Raw genomic sequence first — 25397 nt, forward strand, 5'->3', positions numbered from 1 at the left:
TTTAAAGAGATCCCCGTCGTAACCGAGATACTTCGCACATGCTTCAGCGTTATTTATTTTTTACTTGCTTTGTTGTTTTTGGTGTGTAATCCAGATGGGAGGCAGACGCAGTATCTGACGAGCCCTTAAAACGTTCTTGGAGCGGATCAGTCACCAATCAACCATGTATAACAAACAAACAAAATTAACGCACCAAGTTCAAAACAAAGCACTGTTGACTTTTCGTGAAAGCAAACACTATCAGTTGTTTTCGGGAAGTGTTTCTCTAATACATTTTTATTTAAAAGCAACACCACTCGCCACCAGAAAGGTTGTCGTGTATTTTTCTTAAACTTTTAAAAGTAACAAATAAAGTTTATTGGACCTTCAGAGGTCCCCGCGTCCTCAGATCAAGCTCCTTCCTGTCGTCTGCAAAGAACGGCAATCTTGATGGTTTCGAATGCACGTTGCGAATGCTGGAACGCAAACTAAATGATGTAGAAAACTGCATCGGGCACTGATTGGCTATTCGCACCGGTCACGTGACATGACGTTGAAATGCAGTTTTTTCCTATGCAGTCTATCTATGCTAAAACGCAAACTAAATGATGTAGAAAACTGCATTGGGCACTGATTGGCTTTTCTCTCGGGTCACGTGACATGACGTTGAAATGTAGTTTTTCCTTATGCAGTTCGAGCTGTGCTCGTAAAATGATGCAGTTGGCGGTGACGTCAAAATGTTGTCACGATGCACTTTCACGATGCAGTTAACTGAGTGGTCGAGACGAAGCCAGAGATCAATCTGCATCGTAAAAGATGGCGACCCTAACATATGCATCTCTACTTTTGGGTTCACCAGCGGATCGAGTTTTTAGAGATCACCGCGATGCTTTCGAGACGGGCGATGCGAGGTTTGTGGGCGAATACCGGCTGACCAAAGATGTGACTCGCTGGCTGTGCGACCAGCTTCGCGGAAAGATCCAGCGTTGTCGTGAAGGGCCCGTGTGCTGACGGTCGAACAACAAGTCGTCGCAGCTCTACGCTTTTACGCCGCTGGCGGCTTCCAGGGAACCCCCGGGAGCGACGAAAACATTGGTGTTCACCAGTGCTCTGTGAGTCGCGTACTTGGTGATGGCACCAAGGTAATCATCGATTGCCTCGGATCGAAGTGGCAGTGTTTCGAACAAACTCAAGCACAGAAGGCGCTCACACAAAGGAAGTTCTTCGAGCGATGGAAGTTCAGCGGCATGATCGATAAATGTTCTAAATACTCTTACACGATTCAACAAGATTGTGTTTTCATTTGAGTGCACCCAATGTAAGTGATTTGGCTGAGCGAAAAGCCAAGCAAGCAACGGTAACAGGCTTAAGTTGAGCTAGTTCGTTCATACTTCAGGTAGAGAGAGAGGGAGAGATATACTTTATTTTAAAGCAACTACTTCAGGTAAGGTCAGCTAAACTAGAATAAACATACACATAAAGAAAAGATCATACACACCGTGGGACTAACAACTGATTTTATTTTTCCTTCTCTTCTGCTACAAACCCAACTTGAGGAAAATATTCTCTTTTTTTTTTTTTTTTTGCTTTCTACTTTACCGAAAATTTAACCCCAGAAGGAACATTTTTCTTTTCTCGTGCAGCACGAGAGAAGTTGCACTAACGCAGTCAAATATAGCCAGAAACTAAAATTGGTCGTTAATTACAGCAAGACGTTAGTCTGCCTGAACATGGCGACCATTGTTACCCACTGTAGATAAGCAATTTAGCCAGTGCAGTAGGACTGCTAGCCCGGGGTCTTTAACGTGCATCACGCAGTGGTGATACACGACCGCACGCCGGTACGATGCTCATCCAGATCGAAACGGGCAGGGGCGGGGATTGAACCCAGGATTCCGGGGTTCTGCAGCGCGAGCTTTCGCTCCCCGTGCTCCGAGCTGGTGTGCGCGAGCCCACTCGGCGACTCTCCGAAATTCCCTGTCGGAAAAAAAGAAAAGATGTAGTTTCAACTCAATCGACACTGTTCGGCTACGTCACCGGACACGTCACGGTGCAGTTCTCTTTCGATGTAGTTTGTTGGCGATGGAGATCAGGCTCCTCCCACCGGCAACGTCACGATGCAGTTTCTCCACCGCTTTTTCCAGCATAGACAGACAGTTCGAACTATGCTCGTAAAATGATGCAGTTGGCGGTGACGTCAAAATGTCGTCACGATGCACTTTGACGATGCAGTTAACTGAGTGGTCTTTGCGAAGCCGTAGATTGTTTTGCATCGCAAAAGATGGCGACCCTAACATATGCATTTCTACTTTTGGGTTCACCAGCGGATCGAGTTTTTAGAGATCACCGGGATGCTTTCGAGACGGGCGATGCGAGGTTTGTGGGCGAATACCGGCTGACCAAAAGATGTGACTCGCTGGCTGTGCGACCAGCTTCGCGGAAAGCTCCAGCGGCGTCGCGAAGGGCCCCTTGTGCTGACGGTCGAAGAACAAGTCCTCGCAGCTCTACGCTTCTACGCCGCAGGCGACTTCCAGGGAACCGTCGGGAGCAACGAAAACATTGGTGTTCACCAGGGCTTTGTGAGTCGCGTACCTATTGATATCACCAACGCTATCACCGATTGCCTCGGATCGAAGTGGCTGTGCTTCCAGCAAACTCAAGCAGAGAAGGCGCTCACAAAAAGGAAGTTCTTCGAGCGATGCAAGTTCAGCGGCATGATCGATAAATATTCTAAATACTGTTACACGATTCAACAAGATTGTGTTTTCGTTTAAGTGCACCGCATATAAGCAATTTGGCTGAGCGAAAAGCCAAGCAACGGTAACGGGCTTAAGTTGAGCTAGTTCGTTCATACTTCAGGTAGAGATATATATATATACATATATATATATATATATATATATATATATATATATATATATATATATATATATATATATATATATATATATTATTTTAAAGCAACTACTTCAGGTAAGGCCAGCTGAACTAGAATAAACATACACATAAGAAAAGACCATACACACCGTGGGAGAAACAACCGATTTTCTTTTTCTTCCTCTTCTACTACGAACCCCACTTGAGGGAAATATAATAATAATAATAATCTTATTGGCTCAGGATAGCTTATTTCACCGAAAATTTAACCCCCAAAGGAAATTTTTTTCTTTCTCGTGCAGCATGAGAGAAGTTGACTAACTCAGTCAAACAAAGTCAAAAGTCCAATTTGCCGTTAGTTGTTTATATAGCAGGAGGTTAGTCTGCCTGAACATGGCGACATTGTTACCCACTGTAGATAAGCAATTCAACCAGTGCAGTACACTCTTAGAAAAAAGGGTATGGATAGTCCTCCCTTAGGGGAGGAACGGTCTTGTAACCTATGTTCCTTTAGAAAGGGAGAAACTTTCGTCCCTGAAGCAGGGGAGCAAAGTTCCTCCGTCGCTTGCATCTCAATATGGCGGCCCCGAATCGAGAAAATTGAGCCCAATAAGGCTTGGCGAGGACGCTGCGTCTCTTGTACGGGACGAGAGCAGCAGCAAATGAAAGCGTAACACGAGCTTTCCGCAAACTGTGTTTATTTCCGAAGCCAGATTCCCCCCGCAGGTACAGAAACTTGCGTTTCGAAAGCAGTTACTCAGTCTTCTCGTCGACAGCAGTGCGATGTTAAACGGAGACAACCGATACCCAGTTACTTCGCGCACTTTGCGTCTTACCTTTGGTGTTCTTCGAGTCAAAATTCCTTCGTCAACCGCACATCACGGAGAAGGGCAAACTCAATCCGCGAAACCAAAAGCCGCTCTCGAAAGAACAAACTCGAAGCCGCTGTTCATCGCGTAGCGTGAAAGGAGGTTAAATAGCTAGCCACCAGATGGCGGGGTCAAGCAGAGTAATTGCAAGTAGCTAGGCTAGATGGCGCTAGGTACCGCCCAATTCATGTTTTACAAAAAATAAGTTGGTTCTCTTAGGCCACTACTGCGCTTGGGGATCCTCTACTATACACACATTACGCTTATTACAACACAGTATTACAAGCATCAGGTGAACATACTTTGAGCACATACACAGCGCACACAAATATCAATACATCGGAACACCACACTAACCCGAAAAAGCTCTGCGTTTCAGTCTTTTATGGTGGTCGTTTTGAGCGTACGGAACTTTTCGGTGACTCCCTAAGCAATAAAAAATATACCCAGCATGTTGATCTTTTCCCAGCAATGTCATTCCTCTGAGAGTATTCCGAATGGCTCAGGGGATGAATCTCTTGTTAAAAAGTAAACGCTCGATCGTGCCGTAATTATTTGAAAACTAATAAATCAAGCCGCTCCAATACGATTCGAAGCCATGAGTTTGTTTCCCCACACGGCACGTCGTAGCCTGTATTCCTATTGGTTTTTCTATTTGTGCTGTTCGCGCAAAGCTGCAATTGCCGTCTTGAATTAACCTCTGTAGAGCGGATATTCATTCAGCTGGAAGTGATGCTTCACAGGTTAAAAAATCGCTTTTCGATCAACTTGAATGCAGTCAAAGCCGCGACTTGCGGCAGGTGTTAAAGGGGCGGTGCAACAATTTGCGGACTTTGGCTAATTAATTGCGGGAATTGATCCCGGCCACATATAAAACGAAGGACCGAAAACTATTATTTCCTGCTTTCCCTAGTTTTCCCTAAAAAAATAAAAGAAATTGGTACCTCTGGCACCCCTCAACTCAACATTGAAGCGGCACCAGCTTCGCCTGTGACGTCATTCGGAGTGGCGTTGGTTTCCGGTTGGGTTCTTCTGGCTTCCGTTTCCCCAGCGCTCGCCGGCTCGCCAGGCTCGCCGCTCTCCCGCTCTCCCGCCGATTCCCGACCAACATGGCGGCATGGGCGGACGGCCTGAGCGACGTCGAGCGCAAGATGCTTGCGTATAGTAAGTCAGTTGGACTTGTGCGGCGGGCAGTCGACGTGGCGGGCAGTCGAAGTCGAAGTCGAGGTCGAGACACCAGGAACAATAACGATACCACGATACTACGGACCACGACCAACGCACTCCGTCGAGCGAGGGAAAGACAAAACGTCCGGGTTGCTTGTGTTGCCGCCGTAGGTGCCTCGGGTGCCTCGGGCGTCGACGGATGACGGCGACGGCAGGTTTTGTTGACTTACGGGAGATGGCGCCACAAATAGTTCATACCCTTTTAGCGGCAATATTAGGCTTTTGAAGCGTTTCTGCATGCCTAAACAACAAGATTTTTTAGACTTAACCTTAAATCAAGCTTACAATTGCCTAACACTTTCACTTACAAAAACCACTCCGAATGACGTCACACCACATGTTCCATTTGCGGCCACCACTGATCTCACCACTGATCATTGAGATCAGTGGCGGCCACCATTTGGCCGCAGGTTGGGAAAAAAAGCGTTTTTTATTTTGCGATTACGCAGCGAAATAGAGGTATTTTGGGGTATGGTGGCACTTTTTCTCTTACTTATGCCGAAGTAAACAATATAAAAAAATACAAGCTGCACATTCGTTCAGTGTTAAAATCATTGCACCGCCCCTTTAAGTGTACGGAGCTACGCCGTGGCGAGTCCGAAAACTTCTAGCGCTCATCCCAGCGCGCCACGGAGGGCAGTTTCTCCAGGAACCGTAGTATATTTAAACAGCAAAATAAAAGGTAGCTTTTTTTTTTTTTCAATTTTACCTACTATTGTTTTTTAATGCCGAAATTCCATACTGTAAATATACGCACTTTCCGTCACGATTTCGTACTGTTCAGTCCTTGCCCCAGAGCGCAATCGCTCTCGGGGACGAGACAATTCCGACAGTCACATTGACCACTGTCCGATAGGAGCTTCTACTGTTTAGAGTAGCGTTCCAACATGACTATAGGCACGTTAATCGATTGCACGTAATCCCTGAAGTGGTATTAAACTTTTTAATGTAAAGCGGAATGTCAACCTGCGACACCCCGCCCCCTCCGATCACGGCCCGACCAGCGGCATCAATGCCCAACAGTTTACGATCTCATCGTCTTGTTACACCACTTATACGCGAACACACGGTCACATCGGCGATAATTCCAGTCTTCTGTTCACAACCCACAACACTGCCATCACGATGTTGCAGCTATGTTGCTGACACGCACAAACACAGAACCACGCCGAACGCCGGTTGCACTCGGCATCAGAAAACAGAACCGAACTCAGGGGGGAAGGCACCCAGGCAGCCGGCAGCAAAACCTGCCGGTCTTGGACGCAGTTCCTGCGGTTTCCATAACGTCGAAAACGTCGACACAGTTCCGCGTGGTTTCGCTACTGTAGTGACTGCAGTGCTGCAGTTCCGTACCGCGCGAGTACCGCAATCCGGAGACGGCCATCGCCCAGTGTACGTGGCGCTGCTGGCACTGCTCCGGAACTTCGCTGTTTCTAGCGGCTTCGTTTGCTCGTTTGATAAAATTAGTGATAAAAACGTCAATGCAACCGAAATGTTCTGCACGTTTAGTCTAGAAGACGGAATTACAGGCGGCCTTCGCTGCCGTTGAAGCTCAATCAACTCAACAGCTATTTATTAAACAACGTGCACGACGTGCTCGAAAAACGAAACCGAAAGACGATGAGTCGGGAGGGCGAAAGCTTTCTCCCGTCTGCCTGGAGAAGGAGAAAAACGTTTCGTTCCTCCCCTTTTCTCGTGTCCGCTTGGGGGCGCGTCGGTAGAAGCGAGGAAGTAGGAGCAAGACGCGCCGTTGCTACTTTTTTCCTCCATTTTTTCTTAGAGTGTACGACTGCTAGCCTGGGGTTTTTAACGTGCACCACGCAGTAGTGATACACGGCCGAGCAGCACGCGCTATATTCACATCCCGTGCTTGGGCCACACACGAGTATTCCAGTGGCCCTTCCATTCTGCTCGCGTTTTGATGGACGGTCCTTGGGCGCTCAGCTCGTCCACAATTCTGCTCCACAACTCGTCCCGCTCAGGCTTGGTCAAAGGATTGTCAGTGGCGACCGTCACTTAAACTTGGTTTTCTGTCAAAACGTCGATCGGAAGGCTAATCTGGTGGACCGACACACGAGGACTTTACTTCCGCTTCTTCGTGCTGTCGGCCATGACCGCCTGCCTACGCAACGTAAAGGGCTGCAGCTAATGCTAATAGTTTTGTGCAACTTAAGTAAACTAAATATTTCATGCGACAAATTTCGACAAAAAATAGTTTAAATAATTTGCTCTGCGCTATACGTTTCGCATACTTAAGAGTATTGCTTTCTAGAGCCCTTCACTGCCGAGTTTTGCGATTCTCCGAAATTTCCTTTAGGGAGAAAAAAAAAAAACGATGTAGTTTCAACTTTCAACTCAATTGCCACTGTTCGGCGACGTCACCTGACACCGTCACGGTGCAGTTCTTTTCCGATGTAAAGATGAATGAAAATAAACCCTGGAGAAGGGGAACAAGAGGGACAAGGGACAAACATGAATCTCCAAACACAGCTAGGTGACTGGTGAGCGACCGAAAAAATCCGCCTGGTCCGGGTATCGAACCCGGGACCTCTCCATTACAAGTGGAGCGCTCTACCAACTGAGCTAACCAGGGGTTAGACGTCAGTAGAGCAAACGGGTTTTATCAGCTGCCACCAGTCTAACACCAGCAAGGGTGAAGCTTGCAATTTAATGTTGTAATTATAATGCAATTAAATGCAAAGGGGCAAGCGAGCTGGACAATAATGATGAAAATAAACCCTGGAGAAGTGGAACAAGAGGGACAAGGGACAAACATGAATCTCCAAACACAGCTAGGTGACTGGTGAGCGACCGAAAAAATCCGCCTGGTCCGGGTATCGAACCCGGGACCTCTCCATTACAAGTGGAGCGCTCTACCAACTGAGCTAACCAGGGGTTAGACGTCAGTAGAGCAAACGGGTTTTATCAGCTGCCACCAGTCTAACACCAACAAGGGTGAAGCTTGCAATTTAATGTTGTAATTATAATGCAATTAAATGCAAAGGGGCAAGCGAGCTGGACAATAATGATGAAAATAAACCCTGGAGAAGGGGAACAAGAGGGACAAGGGACAAACATGAATCTCCAAACACAGCTAGGTGACTGGTGAGCGACCGAAAAAATCCGCCTGGTCCGGGTATCGAACCCGGGACCTCTCCATTACAAGTGGAGCGCTCTACCAACTGAGCTAACCAGGGGTTAGACGTCAGTAGAGCAAACGGGTTTTATCAGCTGCCACCAGTCTAACACCAACAAGGGTGAAGCTTGCAATTTAATGTTGTAATTATAATGCAATTAAATGCAAAGGGGCAAGCGAGCTGGACAATAATGATGAAAATAAACCCTGGAGAAGGGGAACAAGAGGGACAAGGGACAAACATGAATCTCCAAACACAGCTAGGTGACTGGTGAGCGACCGAAAAAATCCGCCTGGTCCGGGTATCGAACCCGGGACCTCTCCATTACAAGTGGAGCGCTCTACCAACTGAGCTAACCAGGGGTTAGACGTCAGTAGAGCAAACGGGTTTTATCAGCTGCCACCAGTCTAACACCAACAAGGGTGAAGCTTGCAATTTAATGTTGTAATTATAATGCAATTAAATGCAAAGGGGCAAGCGAGCTGGACAATAATGATGAAAATAAACCCTGGAGAAGGGGAACAAGAGGGACAAGGGACAAACATGAATCTCCAAACACAGCTAGGTGACTGGTGAGCGACCGAAAAAATCCGCCTGGTCCGGGTATCGAACCCGGGACCTCTCCATTACAAGTGGAGCGCTCTACCAACTGAGCTAACCAGGGGTTAGACGTCAGTAGAGCAAACGGGTTTTATCAGCTGCCACCAGTCTAACACCAACAAGGGTGAAGCTTGCAATTTAATGTTGTAATTATAATGCAATTAAATGCAAAGGGGCAAGCGAGCTGGACAATAATGATGAAAATAAACCCTGGAGAAGGGGAACAAGAGGGACAAGGGACAAACATGAATCTCCAAACACTGCTAGGTGACTGGTGAGCGACCGAAAAAATCCGCCTGGTCCGGGTATCGAACCCGGGACCTCTCCATTACAAGTGGAGCGCTCTACCAACTGAGCTAACCAGGGGTTAGACGTCAGTAGAGCAAACGGGTTTTATCAGCTGCCACCAGTCTAACACCAACAAGGGTGAAGCTTGCAATTTAATGTTGTAATTATAATGCATTTAAATGCAAAGGGGCAAGCGAGCTGGACAATAATGATGAAAATAAACCCTGGAGAAGGGGAACAAGAGGGACAAGGGACAAGCTGTGTTTGGAGATTCATGTTTGTCCCTTGTCCCTCTTGTTCCCCTTCTCCAGGGTTTATTTTCATCATTATTGTCCAGCTCGCTTGCCCCTTTGCATTTAATTGCATTATAATTACAACATTAAATTGCAAGCTTCACCCTTGTTGGTGTTAGACTGGTGGCAGCTGATAAAACCCGTTTGCTCTACTGACGTCTAACCCCTGGTTAGCTCAGTTGGTAGAGCGCTCCACTTGTAATGGAGAGGTCCCGGGTTCGATACCCGGATCAGGCGGATTTTTTCGGTCACTCACTAGTCACCTAGCTGTGTTTGGAGATTCATGTTTGTCCCTTGTCCCTCTTGTTCCCCTTCTCCAGGGTTTATTTTCATCATTATTGTCCAGCTCGCTTGCCCCTTTGCATTTAATTGCATTATAATTACAACATTAAATTGCAAGCTTCACCCTTGTTGGTGTTAGACTGGTGGCAGCTGATAAAACCCGTTTGCTCTACTGACGTCTAACCCCTGGTTAGCTCAGTTGGTAGAGCGCTCCACTTGTAATGGAGAGGTCCCGGGTTCGATACCCGGACCAGGCGGATTTTTTCGGTCGCTCACCAGTCACCTAGCTGTGTTTGGAGATTCATGTTTGTCCCTTGTCCCTCTTGTTCCCCTTCTCCAGGGTTTATTTTCATCATTATTGTCCAGCTCGCTTGCCCCTTTGCATTTAATTGCATTATAATTTTCCGATGTAGTTTGTTGGCGATGGAGATTAGGCTCCTCCCACCTGCGACGTCACGATGCAGTTTCTTCACCGCTTTTTCCAGCATAGACAGACAGGACTAAGTAACTTCAGGAGCAAGCCATACTGCCGCGGACTGGCGCTGCTAAGGGTCTGCTATACTCCGACTTTGAGCGTGTGTGTGTGTGTGTGTAAGCGTTCTAAGAAGAGAATAGGGGGGAAAGTGAGAGCCAATCGTGTACGCGACGTTGAGCACAGCGATCGAAGGTAGCGCAGAACGAGGGCTTTTCATTGGCCGGCGAGCAGGAACTCGATATCTGGGACCAGTATCCTGTACTCTGTACTTTCTGCAAATAAGAAAACAAACAAATCAACATCTGTGTACACTGCACTACGCCGCGTTTGCTACGCCTGATGTCGAACTTTGTCAATGCAGAATTGAAACGAGCAAAACACCGTTATTATACCGATCTATTTGATATATCATGTTTAAAGCAACCCGAAGTCGTATGGAAACATTTGCACTCTTTAATACGGAATCCAACTCAAGATAGAGCAGCCACTAGTATAAGTATAGGCAATAGAACTATTTCTGGTGTACAACTGACGAATATATTCAATGATTATTTTGTGAGCGTAGGGAAAAGTGGTTATAACAGTTCTGCAGCAAATAATATCCCCAGAATAAACGAAACCATGTTTTTAAACCCGTGTGATACTAAAGAAGTAATATCTACTTTCATGAATATAAAAAACAGTCGCAGCCATGACTGTGAGGATCTTCAAATTGTGCTGGTGAAATTTGTAGTTGACTTGCTATTACCATGTACAACTCATCTGTACAATCTTATATCGTCTTCTGGTAAATTTCCTAGAAGGATGCAAATTGCGAAAGTATCCGTAGCGTATAAAGGTGGTGATCGCAATGACATAGGTAATTATCGACGCATATCTATCCTTCCTGTCTTTTCGAAACCGATTGAAAAAATTGTGCACTCTCGACTACTACTTTTTTTTTTGTAAAATACTCACTACTGACTGATTCTTAGTTCGGCTTCAGGAAACACAAATCTACGGAAACTGCGTTATTGGTGCAGAAGGAAATAATATTAGAAAATTTTGAAAAAAAACTTCTAACGTTGGGTATATTTATAGACTTAAGCAAAGCTTTCGATATGATAAATCACCAAATTCTTCTAAATAAACTTAAGCGTTATGGCATCTGAGGTCTCCCATTATCGCTCATAACATCTTATTTACAATATCGATCCCAATACGTTCGAATTAGAAATTATGCATTTACTACTGAACAAATTTACTCCGGGGTTCCTCAGGGTAGTATTCTAGGGCCTCTATTGTTTCTCGTATACGTGAATGATATAGTAAACATCGAAAATACCGCTAAATTTATTATGTACGCCGACGATACTAGCATATTCTTTTTTTTTTTCGTTTCAAAGAAGACCTACTTACCTCTATAGCAAACGTTGTCCTACTTAAATTTAAAAATTGGATAAATATTAACTCTCTCATTCTTAATACCGCTAAAACTAAGGATGTCCTATTTCAATGCCCGGGATCGTATGTTCGAATATCACGTGATTTGTATTTTGGGTCATGCACAATAGAATGTGTTGATACCGTTAAGACTCTCGGTGTTGTATTTTCTAGTCATATGTCATGGAATAATCACGTAACATACATTCATAAGAAACTTTCTAAAATTGTTGGAATTATGAATAAATGCAGGCATATACTTCCCGTAAACATCAAAAGGTTAATTTACAATTCCCTTTTTCATTCTGTAACCTGCTATTCCCATTTAGTCTGGGGAACAACTACTAAGAGCAATTTAGACAAATTGCGTCTTTTACAGAAAAGGGCTCTTAGAATAATTTAAAATGTACCTCGTGATTATCACTCTCTTCCTCTTTTTGAAAAACATAAAATAATTGATATATATAGTATGTATTCCTCTGGGTTGATTTCAAATTACCAACAATGTGTAAGAAAAAATATTAGCATAATCTTAGACCTTGCTAAATTAGAAAAAAAAAATGAGTTCATTCACCTATCGCGTCATAGGCCCCCCTGGCGTCTTCCTGTATTTAGAACAAATTTCAGCACTCAGAGAAACCGGTACCAACTACCGCTATTGTTAAACTTTCTTTTTTCTCACGGAATTGATACATACTCTGTAAATAATCGTACAATACAAAACATTTTGTAATATAAAATCACTATTTACGTTTCAGATAGCTCTAAATCTGTGTACTTGAGAAGATTTTTTTTTTGTGATTGTTATATACTGTGCGTTTTTTTTTTTTTTTATATTCATGTCAGCTCCGCTGCTGCCTTGTATTAGGGCGCTGGGACTCGTCAAGCTGCAAACGTGCAGCTTTTTTTTCCAGCGCCCTCGTCACGAATGTATTATTGTGGCAGAAAATAAACAGATTTGATTTGATTTTAAGTATAACAAAACAGAGCATTTTGAGGCCCGTGGCATGATTGCAATCCAAGAGAGCTTCACAAAGCGCCCCAGGCGCAATCTTGAAATATGTTAATTCGTTCTAAAATTAGCTTTCTTGACTTTTCTTCCGGTAGCCTCGAAGCCTTGACTAGTTTTTTCTGGGCTGGCGGAAACACGTATACAACATCTAAACAAAGAAATGAGTGCAACATTTTTGTTTACGTGCCCCTTTAAAGGTGCTTTTATGCTAACCCTGCGAATGGGGTATTACTCATCCGGATCACGCTTGCGAGTTCCTCGCTATGTCTTTGGAGGTACTGCTACCATCCGCGTTGGCTGTTATAATCAATTTTGCTCGTTCATACATTTGTAAAAACCGCTTAGCTAGGTTTCTGAACAAGACAAGAAATGGGGTTGGAGTTCCATCTGGGCTTCGCTCATTTCCCTGCAGGGTCGCGCGCCGCGTGGCCTTGAAAATCTGTGCGCGAATAAGGACAGTTCCTCGAGTCCTTAGTAATGCTGCGCATCTCACGAAGTTTGTCAGAAATGCGAGCGAACCTTTGTCACACTTGTTCCGTGGCAAGGCCCGACACCCTTCAGAAATCTCTACTTGCTCCACCGTGGCCTGGACCACGCACCCAGATAATGAAGGCAGCGTCGAGCCATAGTAGGCGGCAGCAAAAAGTGGCCAGCTGCAGATTGAAGCGCTGCAACAACGCGGAAATCGAACAGGTTGCGTCAGATACCAGTGGCCACTGCACACTCTCGTCCACATGCTATTACTCGTTGATAGTTTAACTCCTGGCGTCGGGGCAGCGCCACCGGCATCGTTCGGTTGCCGCACGATCGTTTCAGCCTGCATTGGCCATGACTGTGCGGTGCGCTGAACTGTTGGATACAACACGCGAACAGTGGCCCGAACTAATATTATCAATGCCTAACGATGAAAGCAATGATACTGCAGAGATAAAGCGGCTCTTCCAAAGACCACTCCTCAGTACAAGTTGCAGGACCTCCTGTTTGTTTGTTTTTCCTCTTTTCTAATGTTTGCCACCCTGCTTAGCGTTTCATTACAACTTCATTGCTGTTATCACCCGTTATAGAACGGTGCGGACCACAGCAGAAGGTGGTGTTTGTATTCGGCGTATCTTGCACCGCTGAGTGAACATTGTCTGACACCGGCAAATAATGTAAAAGTTAGCAGGTACCGTTCGCTTTTTATGCTGTCTCCTTAGCAAACATCGGTCACCGCGTTCATACTGCGAGCGTAACACCAGACAAAAAGAGCGGCGTGAGCCGCCAGACTGCGCCAGGCAGTCTCTCCGGCCGACACTCGAGTGTTCGTTTACCCGTAGAACACACAGTGCAGTGACACTGTAGACACGGCGGGGGGATCGGTGGCCGAGCGGGCTAGCGCACACCAGCTCGGAGCATGTGGAGCGAAAGCTCGCGCTGCAGAACCCAGGGATCTTGGGTTCGAGCCCCACCCCTGCCTGTTTCGATCTGGATGAGCATCGTACCGGCGTGCGGTCGTGTATCACTACTGCGTGGTGCACGTTAAAGATCCCAGGCTAGCGGTTGTACTGCACTGGCTAAATTGCTCATCTACAGCTGGGAGACTCGTCGCCCCTGTGAGGCAGACCAAGTTCTAGGCTGTATAAACATACCACACAACCCAATTTTTTGTAGAGACGGCGAGCATGGCGCTGATTAGCGTTCCTTTCTTTTCTCCTGACCAGGCCCTACGGCGGAATCCTTCAAGGAGGCGTCTGGCAAGTCGACGCACCTTCCCCGGGCCCTACTACGGCGGCGCAGCAGCATGCACCAGGTCGCCAACGCAGCCCGTCGCGAGGCCGGCGGCATCATAGCCGCCCTGGGCACGGGGTTGGCCATCAGCGTAGGCGGCCTCCTCATCAGCATGGTGCTGATGATCCAGCCGCTGGCGGTGTCCGGACTGCGGAGCTTGGCCGCGGTTTTCTACCTGCTGCCGGCGCTCGCCTTCTGGAGACCTCGGCTATGGCCCGCCCCGGGCTACCGGTTAGGCCTCGTTGCCGTCGCTGTGGTGCTGTCGTTCCGGGCGCTCACGTTCACGCTGGGCAGTGTTGCCTTACCGCTGGCCGAGTTCTCGCTGCTGCTCAACACGATGCCGCTTTTCACGGCCATACTCGGTGAGTGCTTCGTCTCGGTCTGGGTGTACCTTCTTGAGCTTATACCAGTGCTGTCATCTAGAAGACAAGGACTGTGCATCACTACAGTCCATTTCACCTTAAGTTGTACCGCAGCGAAGGCTAGAAGCGAGAGCTCACAGCGTTGGCAGCTGCCCTTGGTGCACGAGAGCTTGTGCCGCCGAGATGTGCCCTAGAGCAAGGAGCTCGCGCTTGTAGCCTTTTCTGCGGTACAGCAGAAGGTGAAACAGAGTTTAGTGGAGGTAGAGAAACTAAACGGCGGAGCCAGCGTATCGCTTTTATTTCGCGCGGTAACTCCTCATTCGCGGAGAAGGAGTCATGTGCGGAAAATGTTACCCTCCTGCTTGCGGACAAGCGGCCCTCTGGAGCGCCGAGCTCAAAAAGAAAAACATTTCTTTTTTTTTCAATTTTTTTTTTTTTTTTTGCTTTGCTTTTGCGAAATGTGCATCTTTCATTGAAGTATGAAGGGAAGGAAACTTTTTCAACCTTAGGAAATCATGCGGGGCACTTAGATATGTGTAAATTTGTTATTTATCGCGAGCGCAGTTGCAAATAGGCCATGAGCGAGCGGGCGACACGATGACACGCTCGGATCACGACGGCCCTGCGCGCGCGCTTCCGAGGGATCAGAGATGTACGACGACGCATGCGTGACGCCTTATGTCACACCCGTCGCGTCTCCTGGGGGGCTCTGTTTTACACTCTAAAAAAACAAGCGCGTCTACTTTCCCACACAACACTCGGGAAGCAATCACCACAACTTACGGAGGCAGCTCAGCGAATAGCGATGCCGAAACATGTTTAGACCAAAAAACGCAGTCTGAGTTGCAACATTAAGCAATGCGAAACGTCCCGCTTGAGTTGCTTAATGCCGTAACTCAGACTGCGTTTTTTGGTCTAAATAATTGTTTCGGCATCGTCATTCGCTGAGCTGCCTCCGTACGTTGCAGTGATTAGCTCTCCGAGTGTTGTGCGGAAAAGTAGACGCACGGGCTTTTCTTAGAGTCTAGACGCTTCACTCTCAAGAAAAAAGGGTGTCAAAAGGTGTACCGTTACACCCTTTGTCCCATATAATACACCCAGAAATTTCAATTCGACGTACAGCGCCCTACAGTCGAACAGACGGCCCGAGATTTTACGAGGGGCTTGATAGCCGTGTGGTACAACATTTTAAATAGCTAAAGTACGTATCAAAGACCAGATAAAGAAAACACCGAATTTTTACGGTAGGGCCAAGAAAACCCCGATTATTTTTCTTGTTGTCAGTAAAACGTACGTTAGCTATTTTAATAAGTTGTACCACACAGCTATCAAGCCCCTCGCAAAATGTCGGGCCAACTGTTTGACTGTAGGGCGCTGTACGTCGAATTGAAATTTTGGGGTGTATTATGTGGGACAAAGGGTGTAACAGTACACCTTTTGACACCCTTTTTTCTTGAGAGTGTTGGCGCGAAAGTCGGCGAGGAATTCAACCGTCGTGATTTGCCGGCGCGATGTTCAAGCGCGGCTCCGACCAATCACGGTCGCCGGACTCCACGCCGACTTTTCCGCCACGTGGTCAGATTATAGTGGATGAGAAGTTAAGAAAAAAAGAGAAGCTCCTTTCACCTCTTTCCACTTTAGCAGAGCGAACGCTGGAGAGGACGTGACCTCTTCTCCAGAATTCGGTAAGAGGTAAGAGGAGCTTCCACTTATTTATTTATTTTTAATTTACAATATACTGCAGGTTGCTTGCAGGCCCAAGCAAGGTGCTACAATATAGAGTGCCACTGCGGACAATTTTTGCTACCATTAACGTTCAAATCGCGAGGCAGTAAGCCCCAATATAAAATAACACAAGTGACAGAAGCGAGCAACAAAAAGCCGGCGCTGTTGGGCAGGAGATTGAACTCTAGGGGGTGCTTTATCGAGCTTGTTGTCCCCACAGCCCGGTGTTTACTAACACAGCATATCAAAGAGATTGTACCTCGCCTAGCACGGCCTGGGAACGAGCGCTTCGCTCTGACCAGCGCTTTGGCCGCACGAGGAGCGACCTTCGAATGCTCCAATCAAAAACAAACACGGAAATTCCGTTTGTGGTCTCCATAGCTAGTGGATCGGTGGCCTAGTGAGCTAAAGCGCACACCCAGCTCGACGCGTGTGGAGAGAAAGCTCGCGCTACAGAACCCAGGGATCCTGGGCTCAAGCCCCACCCCTGCCCGTTTCGATGAGCATTGTACCGGCGTGCGGTCGTGTATCACTACTGCGTGATGCACGTTAAAGACCTCAGGTTAGCAGTCGTACTGCACTGGCTAAATTGCTCATCTACAGCTGAAACACCAGACGCCCACTGAGGCAGACTAACTTCATGCTGTATAAACATACACACAACAATTTCCTTGATTTTGCTCCACAGCTGACACGCAGCGCTAGAGGCGTGACTGTTCGGTCCCCACCCTAAAAACCACTGCGGAACCAGAACAATGATAAAAGAAAACACCACGGGATGACTCGTGACAATTTTTTGAGTACTAACAAAAACCAAAAATGTATATGCTATAAACAATGACTTGTAAGAATTTGTTCAAGTGCATCACATTTATAAATGTAAAAAAGAAAAGCAGGCATCGGCGAATTGTTCAACTGTAGCGCATTCAACTACCTCACTCTGTAAATTGTTCCAATCATCTACTGTTCTAGGAAAAGATTAATATTTAAGCACATTTAACGACGATCGAAAGGATTGGATATGGCGCAAATAGTTCGTTCTTGTGGAGTGTTTGAACGGAGGGAACAAGTACGAGGAAGGGTCGATACCAGTCTGGCTGTCCACAATAGAAAACAAAAGCCTTTGTCTAGATAGCTGAAGTGGGAACAAAACGGCTCAATATTCGACGAGGACAATTGATAAAAAAACAGTCCTTTTGCATCTGCCATATATAAAACCTAAAATCTGGTTTCAAATAGGTTCAATTTTATAAGGGTCGATTTTGGTACACGGATCCCATACAGCGGTGGCGTATTCCAATACTGGTTGAATCAAAGTTTTGTATGAAGTCAACCTTCTTGGTGCTGGTGCCCAGCCTAAGTTTCCTCGTTATAAAACAAAGTTTTCGAAAGACAGATATACATATTGTCACGGGTGGTGACCAAAAACAATAAATAAACAGGAAGAAATAAACGCTCAGTGTGGCGAACTTGTGCAAAAAATAAAAGGGTACAAAAGATAATAACAGAGCGTCGCGGGCGTCGAAGTCGGCGTAGCAGCAGAGTCGAACGGTGGGGCGAAACTGACTCAGGATCGCCATGCGGGGCCCCTTATGTACACGCGTTGGTTTCTGGAACAGTCGGCCTAGAAGGTTCGGCGACGAGAACATTCGCACCTCGAACAAGCAACGGGATTCTCGAATCTACTAGAACATTAAATTGCAAGGATAAACAAAAGGCGCGTCGCTTCCAGGAAGAGAACCCGGGCACTTTGCGTGGGAGGCAGGCACGATAACCGTTGGGCCACGCCCGCGGTGCCTACTGCGCGCGCGGCAATAGATTACCTATCTGCATACTCCATCGAAGGCTGGGTGTGAGCGTTAGACCCAAGAGCTTTACGTGGTCAACTCTGAAAACTAGATAGCTATTAAAAGCATAGTCATTAATTATGTTACTTTTCATCTTAGGAAACGTAATGCATACCGTCTTTTGAAGATTAAGTTGCATGTTTTTACTTTTCGCACAATCCAGACACCACAAAAGAGCGTTATTAAACATCGATTGATCCTCAAAATTTTCCACGTGTTTGATCATTGTCTTTAACAATATCATTTATATCGACAAGAAATATCAACGGGCCTAAATTTGATCCCTGGGGAACTCAGAAAAACATCCAGGTGGAGAGAACCAGTAGCGTCAATTTTAACAGATTGCTTTCTGCTGCTTAAGTTATCCCGTGTGTTAAATTTTCTTGAAGTCCGTCTGCTTTCAGCCTCACAAGTAATGCGTCATAGGCTACGGTATCAAAGGCCTTTTAAAAGTATATGAAGACTACACCGCCTTGCCTTTTATCATTAATAACATTAACCAAATTATGCACAGTCGAAATAAGCTGGGTGATTGCAGAGCAATCGCGTCAAAAACCATGCTAGGTGTCGCTTAAAAATGTATTGCTTCCCAGGTAATCGGCAATATGCTTGTTCACTATGTGCTCGAGGAGCTTGGAAGATATACACGTTAAAAATATCAGTCGGTAGCTTGAAAGGCAGAGCTTATCACCAGCCTTTGGAACTGGTGCCGCGCGCGAATAATCTCAGTCACTCGGAACAATCTTATCCTTCAAGGAGGACTTAAATATGACACATAAAAACATGAAAATCAATTCGGAATACCTCTTCATAAATGCAGCAGGAATTTCATCAGGGTCAGATGTTTTTTTATTGTCTGCGTGAAGTAACATAGCAAATACACCTTGTGCAGACACATATATATCGGACATGACAGGGACATTATAAATTGCACTCTAAAAAAAAAAAACACAAACACCCCCAAAAACATTTTTGCAAGGCGATTTATTATGCGGTCAGGATGCTACCTAATCAGTGTTTTATTACGGAATCACATACATTTTTAATCAAGAAAAAAAATGTTCAAGACCGAAATTAATACACGAGCACGAAAGCTCATGGCCGGAAGTCATTCGGCTGCACCCGACCGCATTTTTTTTCTCTGTTTTTCGGGGTGCGAAGCAGACGACGACCAGAACGAAGTTGCGTGCTCTGTTTGTCGTGCGATTGTTTCGCACTTATATCCCCTCCGCCCGATGTTCTGCGCGTGTAGATTGATTGGCCGGTACCACTAACGACAGTTCCGAAGCAGCGGCCCCCCCTCCGTCGCAACGTTGCTCCGTCGTGCGCCGCCATCGCATCGTCCAGCCCGCGGTACGTCGCCATATGCAGAATGACGTAGCACTCGTACATATCCTTTTTGTGATCTGCGCAACATTTTCTCTTCCGATCACCGTATTTGCAGTTTTTTAGGGCCACAAAGATCAGGTTCATATTCATTTCTAGTTTTAATATTCAACGTGTGCCTTAGATGACCTAAGCCTTTGAATATATTTGGTATACATGGTTTGAACACGCCACCTGACTATAGGAAAAAGCGTGAGAGCGACAGGTCGTTTTCGGGCAGAAATAAAACGAATTTCGAACAGCAAAATGCATTTCGGGTAGTTAAACTATTAAAAGTCATGTTCAAAAAAAAAAAAAAAACTTGGCAAGCTTAGATATTCTCTCAGTGCCCCTGTAACCTGCCACCAACTATAGAGCCTCTGCACTCTACCCCGCAAGCATGGCATATACAGTGACTGTAACTAGGGGAGTCACGCAGCGCCGTCTATGTTGTGTCCACATCGCCTTTAGAGCCCCTCGCGGCGTCTCACTACTCCGTTTTACCTTACGTCCTGCGGCAGCGGACGGTACGAGCGATCCCAAACAAACCAGCTATGTGAGTGTAGCACGTGACTATTCTTTTTGCGCGTTAAGACACTTCAACATCGAAGCTGTTTATGGCTAGGCTTACGTGGATTCTTCATGTGCGTCAACAAAAACTCAGAGAAGGCTCGCACCGCCCTCTCCTTGTCATCGTTCGAAGCGCTTGCGTGCCAAGTTTCCTTCCTTCCGCCGGGTGGTGGTCCCTTCGCGCGTGTCTAGTTTCCTTAGGCTCCTCGTGAAGGCGCTAGTCCTCGACATGTGGGTGCGTACCTTTCATCAGGGGGACCACCGATCAAGACAATAAATGTGTTCGTACCTTTGTTCAAAATCATGTGTCACGTGTGTGTCGTGTGCTAAAGAGCTTCGCTGGTCATCCACCCATACAGAGTGGAAAGGCTCATGATTTTTTCTCAAAGGTCACGGGCAACCCAGAGCCTCGGATAATCTCCGATGGCTCGCATATAGCATACGCTGCGGCCGGACGTAAGGTAGAATATGGGCAGGAGATCGAACTATAGGGGGCGCTCTGACCCGTTTGTTTTCCCCACGCTCGGTGTTTACTCAACACAAGGCCTGTGCACATGCCGACAGGCCTTATGGGCATGGCCATGTCATCTTCTACAATAGAGCGCGGGGCACAGTTTAATGTAAAAAATACTAACAATCGACGAAGCGACGTTAAGTGCCGGATCTATCTTCTGAGAATGCGAGCTTGACCCACTTCGGCTTTTGTGCTAAGCTGGGATCGTGCATGGTGCATTGTTCATGCAGGCCGTCGTGGAAACAAAACAGCCCCTCCTCCCCCTCACCGGAGAACACGAACTCCAGCCGAATGCTGACGCCGCGTTCGGTTATGTCGGCCGAGCGCTGCGTCATTGTATTTGTTGTCCCCATCCGTGTAGTTGATAAGTCAACCGCTTGGGGCGTAACGGTCTGTCCTCCTCCCCAATAGCACGTGCTAACGCCAAGATGCAATCGTCTTCCGCTTTGCCGTGTACTCCCGTCGATCCTCGGCGTGTTGCCGCGTGGGTGTTTCGGGGATATCCGCTGAAGATAATGTAATAGGCAGGCCTCGTCTTTTACGCGGTACTGGATACACTGCGAAGTCGGGACATGAGCGCTCTTTTCGGTCACTTGTTGGATTGTGCGTGGAAGCCGCAGGGGTCTAGCTACGGTTCCTTGGTTGCAATGATAGGGTAGTCATTGTTGTCTCAACTGTAACGACTTCACTCTGAGTAAGCTACGATGATTTGCAGAATGTCGGTGGTATATCGGCATATAGTTTAAGGAAGACTCCAACGTCTAACCCAGCGTTAAAACCTCGAATGTACAGGGTGTTGCTCGCGCGAAACAAACTGAACTGCCGTGATATACTGATATAGGAAATGAATCGTAAACAAATTAATATTATTTGGAGTCGATTCTGGATTATTCTAACTGCATCGGCGTCCATTTGTGCACGCAACAGTCTTTCGTTTGGACGGTCGTGGTTTGGACTGGACTGAACTGCTTTCGTGAGACTGCTGCGCGGTTCCTGCCGTGCTCTTTCGCTCCTTTCGTTCGCTCGTCGCGTCCGCCTTCCACCCTAAAAGATTGAAAGATTTTTTTTTGGCACGCTTCTAATGACGCGAGAGCGGGAGAGGAGGGGATCGAGCGACAATGGCGGTGGCACGACGTGCGGGACAACGTGGAACCAATGTGCAGCGACGCCGCCCTTTTGTGCGAAACAGCCGATACTCGGGTTGAAAGATAGTTTCTTCAACGACAACAGTATGCGGACGGTTGCGAGGCTTTAATTCCCATCCTTCGCTGAGTCGGAACCCCTGCGCTTAATGCTAACTCATTTTGTCGACAATCAGCCTAGCGACTGCAGCGATTTCGGCATCATTCAAATCATAGAGCCTCGCGTGGCCTTGTCCCACTAGAGCGACAAGCAGCCGAGTCTCCTCGCGGAAATGATGGGTGCAATTTATTACAAACCTTTTTTACAATTGCCGATTACCAGTAAGCTCTAACAAAACATGGTTGGGAACGACGGGTACAGCGAGAAAGATTCATGAGGTTATCTGGTTTTGTTACCGGACAGAAGTAAGAACCTGCCGTGCTAACTGAAATTCTGCAATAAAGCAGAGCGTAATACCTTGTTTCTTTGCATTCTGGAAACAAGGACAAAACCACCTACAATTTAAAAAGAGTTTTAGCCGACGAAAGGCGAGGTCAGAAGGAATTTCGAACTACAGCCGACCTCATAGACTCAGAATCGGAACGTGAAGTGGTAATCATGTGACGTATTTAACTCGCGATCGAGATATTTTTTGTTCTTTTTTTATTTTTCTCATGCAATTTATGATGATGTACACCAAATTTTACAGCTTAATGGTTTGCCCCATTTCAAGCACATTCGCTCCACACTTGTAGTTTTGACAATAACATTATATTTGTCTCGAAAGAAAAAAAAACGAGCAGCAATTTGCCGATTTCCTTCATTATCCTTGCGAACAGTGTGGTAACAAAACATGTATCTTGTCTTTATTCACAGTGATGTTGCAAAGAAAAACTTGGTAATACTCGTATGCCTCCACGGCGCGAACAACATCGTGGATATAGCGTCTCTGAAAGAAATTCCTGTGCTCCTGCAGGAGGGGAACAGAAAGTTTCCGTCCCTTCCGGTCACACATCCTCCAGTTTTGACCCTTCCATTTTCCTACTCCTATTTCCCTCGAAATTGGGCCTGTTTTCTTCTATCGTTTCTCCTGCGCACTCTCCCAACGTGTGCGAGCTCGACACCTACTATATAGGAGCCCATTCACATGGTACCGTGTCACTACGTTTTGACTACTCTCCAGGGACTAAAGGCCCGTTCACACTCTTGCGACCGAGCACGACCGAGAGAGACCAGACCGGTTTTTAAGCCTCTTGCGATCTCTTAGAACCAGCTCCGCTGCAGCGCATCCGGTCCTAAGAAGTCGTAAGAGGCTCAAAAACCGGTCTGGTTTCTCTCAGTCTTACTCGGTCGCAAGAGTGTGAACGGGCCTTTAGGTAAACCGGAAATTGCTAAAAGATAAAACATTGCGTCGAAAAAAAAAGAAAACGTCTTTTGCTGGTTGGTGTTAACTGTGTCGCGCAATGTACAAAGATACAACAGTGACGCCTCTTAACAGTGTCCCACGGGAACCGCAAATCGGTCTCAATACTATTCGCAACTCCAACGACCTATAGATGGCGGGCCAATGGTTCCAAGATGGCGGAAGAGACGGGGATAGATTCTATCGTATTTTCCGTCTGCCTGCCCGCTGACGCTGGTCAGTGCGCTAAAATTAATTACTTGATTACAAATACGATGCGGTCAAGGTAAGGAACCTATAACACGTGGCGATGTTGATGTGCATTAAGAAAGTTCGCATGTTGATATTGAAAAGTTGCGAAGCGGAAAGCAACCATTCCTATTTTAGCGTGCTCGTTGTTTTCTTTGAAACTGCATGATGCCCAAGCAGATCAACGAGAACCATGCGACAACAACAGCACCACGGTTGATTGTCCCTGCCGCCGTGTCCGCCGCCGTCCCCGCTCATCTGGTTCTTCGTTCGTTCGCGAGAGGGCGAGTGGCGGGCTGCAGTTGCGAATAGCACTAGTATGCCGCAAGGAACGCACACGAAATTTCAGTCACAGCGCGCATCCAGCTGTGCAGAGCATTCGGTACGTAAGTGACAGTGATCGTGCGGCGCCTGGAAAGTGTCCTCGACTGATGTGTTCAGCCTCCTATGACGCCGATTCATCAAAGTGTTGTCAAAATGGCAAAAATAAAATATTAAATCAGTCAAAGTGCACTGAAGCAACTTGATGCATTGGTGGTGGCGGATTATAAAGACGGTCTGAGCGGCTGTTAAGGAATCTTTTTCGGGGATTCATTTTGATCATATACGTCTCATGCCGTGGTAATACTAACGCGCGGCTTCGACGTCACACTGCTGCGGTGGCGCTGCTGTCGGCGCATGCGCACATGCTTAACTTTATGCGAAAGTGGTTTCTGCGCACGCGCAGTGCCCATACTTCATGTGGGACAACGCGGCTTGCTTGTAAACAGTCATCGTACGGTGTAAACCAACACCCCCTAGAATAGTCGAAGCGCCGGGATCGTGACAGCATCACAGTGAGATCGAGCAAAGACGCAAGTTGAGCAGGGCCCAGGGCACGAGTCCAATCGCTAATGTTGTCGCCAACGTTACGAATACACGATTTTTTTAATTTTATTTTTTTATTTATTCTTAAATCCTGGATTGCTCCCGTCCACCGAAACCGAACAAGATACGATTACAGCGCCGCTTTTTAGCAGCGAGTCAAAACATGAAAGTTGCTTTATATTCCTACAGCGATATGGCGCCACCGGCCCTTGCGCTAGTCGACTGAACTCGTACGTGGTGCCGTGCGGTACCCGGAGTGGCCGCTGCGGGAGAAATGCCGGCGATACGATCGCGTCTAGTTCGGTTCTCGAACGGAGACACTTTTTTCAAAGCAGGCTCCTACGGCAGTTTCCCAACTGCATTGTTCGAGTAACGTTGGTTGGCACCATCCGAATGTAATGACGTTTGGTGGAAGAAGTTGAGGTTTTTCGTGGACATTGACTACGTGGTGTTGTATATAAACATGGCGGTGAAGATGGCATTCATCGAGTGCGTCGATTCCCCTTCCTGCTCCAGGCTGCAGCTTGCTGGGCGAGAAATGCGGTCCCCGCGAGATCGCATCGGGGCTCCTGGTTCTGTTCGGAGCCGCGGTGGCATTCCTGCCCACGCTCATAATGTCCTCGGACGCGACCACGTCGGCGGTGGGCATCGTCGTCACGCTGGGCTGTGCTTTCTGCCAAGCGCTGTCCTTTGTCATCCTAAGGAAGCTGTCTGACCAGGTATGGTGTATGACGGCGAACATCGTAAACCAGAACAATAAAAAAAGATTCCAGTTGTATATCCATGTCGAGATCAAACCGTCGTATGCAGAATTGTTGCGTTTTTACGACGCGTCTCTTCGTCGGCCTTTCCTGCTTTTTTTTCTGTATTCCGATCACCCGGAGGATGGACTACACTCTCAAGAAAAAAGGGTGTCAAAAGGTGTATTCTTACACCCTTTGTCCCATATAATACATCCCAGAATTTCAATTCGACGTACAGTGCCCTTAAGTCGAACAGAGGGCCCGAAATTCTACGAGGGGCTTTATAGCCGTGTGGTATTTTAAATAGCTAAAGTACGTATCAAAGACCACGTAAAGAAAACACCGAGTTTTAGAGCGCAGCTCTTAGGGGCCCGTTTCCAGCCTGAGCGGCGTCGGCGTCGGC

The 25397-nt window shown here is 46.8% G+C and overlaps 1 protein-coding gene across 3 annotated transcripts in view; it reads left to right on the top strand.

The window, feature by feature from the left end:
* LOC8053674 (solute carrier family 35 member G1) overlaps window positions 1–25397 on the top strand; it is a 125127-nt gene that overhangs the window by 95460 nt on the left and 4270 nt on the right. For all 3 annotated transcript variants that reach the window (XM_029984218.4, XM_029984220.4, XM_029984221.4), the window contains 2 exons: window positions 14162–14590; window positions 24768–24970. In XM_029984218.4, coding sequence (XP_029840078.2) covers window positions 14162–14590; window positions 24768–24970 — 632 coding nt within the window. The remainder of the gene's footprint in view (window positions 1–14161; window positions 14591–24767; window positions 24971–25397) is intronic.

Source organism: Ixodes scapularis, unplaced genomic scaffold (genome assembly GCF_016920785.2).
Source record: "Ixodes scapularis isolate PalLabHiFi unplaced genomic scaffold, ASM1692078v2 PGA_scaffold1__304_contigs__length_218370807, whole genome shotgun sequence".
Lineage (NCBI taxonomy): Eukaryota > Metazoa > Arthropoda > Arachnida > Ixodida > Ixodidae > Ixodes > Ixodes scapularis.